Raw genomic sequence first — 1,545 nt, 5'->3', positions numbered from 1 at the left:
GCGGCGGGGCGGGGGCTCTGCGGAGCGGGGGTGGGGGAGGGGGGGGCAGAGTCGGGGAGGAGGCCTGGGCAGTGTTCCTGACAATCCTATGGGCTGCAGGACCTGATTCCCAACCCCTGCATCCCCATCCTGGCTTCCTTTAGCTCCCACCCACCTCCCTGCCACGCAGCTGACTCCAAAAGTCCCGTTTTCCCTCCTTCCCTCCCAGAACTTGAGCACGGGAGGAGCAGGTCCACAGCTGCTGGGCTCCCTGCTCTGTCCCCACCACGAGTGGCCCCTCACACCCTGTGTCCCTCCTCGGTGTCTGGACAGTACCCAGGGTGTCTGGGAGAAGGAGCAGGGCGAGGACAGAAGGGGTGTCCCCAGCACCTGAGGGTCTCCCCCACGATGCCACCCCATGGAGGGGTGTTTGTGGGTCTCTGGCTGCTGCTGGCCCCCAGTCTGGCTGAGTCCCCCTCCAGCACAGGGGGGGCCACCCTGGCCTTTGTCTTTGATGTCACGGGCTCCATGTACGATGACCTGGTGCAGGTGATGGACGGGGCATCGCGCATCCTGGAGCGGACACTCGGCAGGAGCACGAAGCCCATCAGCAACTATGCACTGGTCCCATTCCATGACCCAGGTATGGCTAGGACAGAGTGGGGGGCTTGTCTCCCACGGAGGGACGGGGCTGCAGGGGTCTGGGGTGTGGTTCTGGCTGGGTTTGGGGCTGAAGTGTGTGTTTCCCAAGTGCCTGCACTGCCCCTTCTCCCTCTTTTAAGTGCCCCGGTAGCTGCTGTGATGGGGATGGCAGTGAGGGATGAGCTGCAGCTGGAGGGCACAGTGCTGTGCTCACACCCCCAAGCCACCCTGCAGGCACAGGGCAAGTGCTTCTCACTGGATCAATCCCAGTGGTGCTGGCACCTGCTTGTAGGTGGCTTTTCTGCTTCCAGCTTGTCCTGATCTCCCCAGTCTACTCGCGGGGGAGGCACTTCTGTACAAATCCACAACGTGCTTCCAGGTCTCCTCAAGAAAAGCACCTTTTTTTAAGAGGCTTTGGTAATTTACAGCAAGACCAGAATCTTCTTTCTGTCCCGGTCTTTGTCTTGGGATTTTTGTGCACACCCACAAATAGCAGCTGCTCTCCAAAAGAGCCCTGACCCCCTACGGGGAGCGTGGAACCAGGGCTTTATTTTCAACAGAAACACCGAGTTGGAATGAAAACCACTGGAGCTGGACAGGGAAGGAGGCAGGGGCAGTTAAATCGGTTTCTGCAGCACTTTGCTGGGAGCCACCCCCGGCAGAAACGGGTGCTGGGTTTGCAGCTCCCCCGGGCTGGGACCACCCGGGAGGGTGGGCAACAGATTTCCTGGGGCGGGCTGGGAATGGGACCCGTAAATCTGCCTAAATCTCACCAGTCCGAGCGAGACAGATGCTTAACGCTGAGCCTTGCGGGTCAAGTAGGGTGTTTAAGCCTGGGTGGGCACCGGGGGGAGTCGGGGGCCTGTGCGGGGGGTCGGAGGCTGAGGCGGTGCCGGTGTTTGCAGAGGTGGGGGCCGCCACCCC

General features: G+C 61.5%; 1 protein-coding gene across 1 annotated transcript in view; it reads left to right on the top strand.

The window, feature by feature from the left end:
• The first annotated feature begins 387 nt into the window (after nucleotides 1-387).
• HMCN2 (hemicentin 2) overlaps nucleotides 388-1,545 on the top strand; it is a 35,441-nt gene continuing 34,283 nt past the window's right edge. Inside the window, exons 1-2 of the mRNA XM_009998989.1 lie at nucleotides 388-622; nucleotides 773-909. Of these exons, the coding sequence (XP_009997291.1) occupies nucleotides 388-622; nucleotides 773-909 (372 nt within the window). The remainder of the gene's footprint in view (nucleotides 623-772; nucleotides 910-1,545) is intronic.

Source organism: Chaetura pelagica, unplaced genomic scaffold, assembly GCF_000747805.2.
Source record: "Chaetura pelagica isolate M959 unplaced genomic scaffold, ChaPel_1.0 scaffold405, whole genome shotgun sequence".
Taxonomy (NCBI): Eukaryota; Metazoa; Chordata; class Aves; order Apodiformes; family Apodidae; genus Chaetura; species Chaetura pelagica.
The sequence above is the reverse complement of the archived record's forward strand: the minus strand, read 5'-3'. Positions and strand labels throughout refer to the sequence as shown.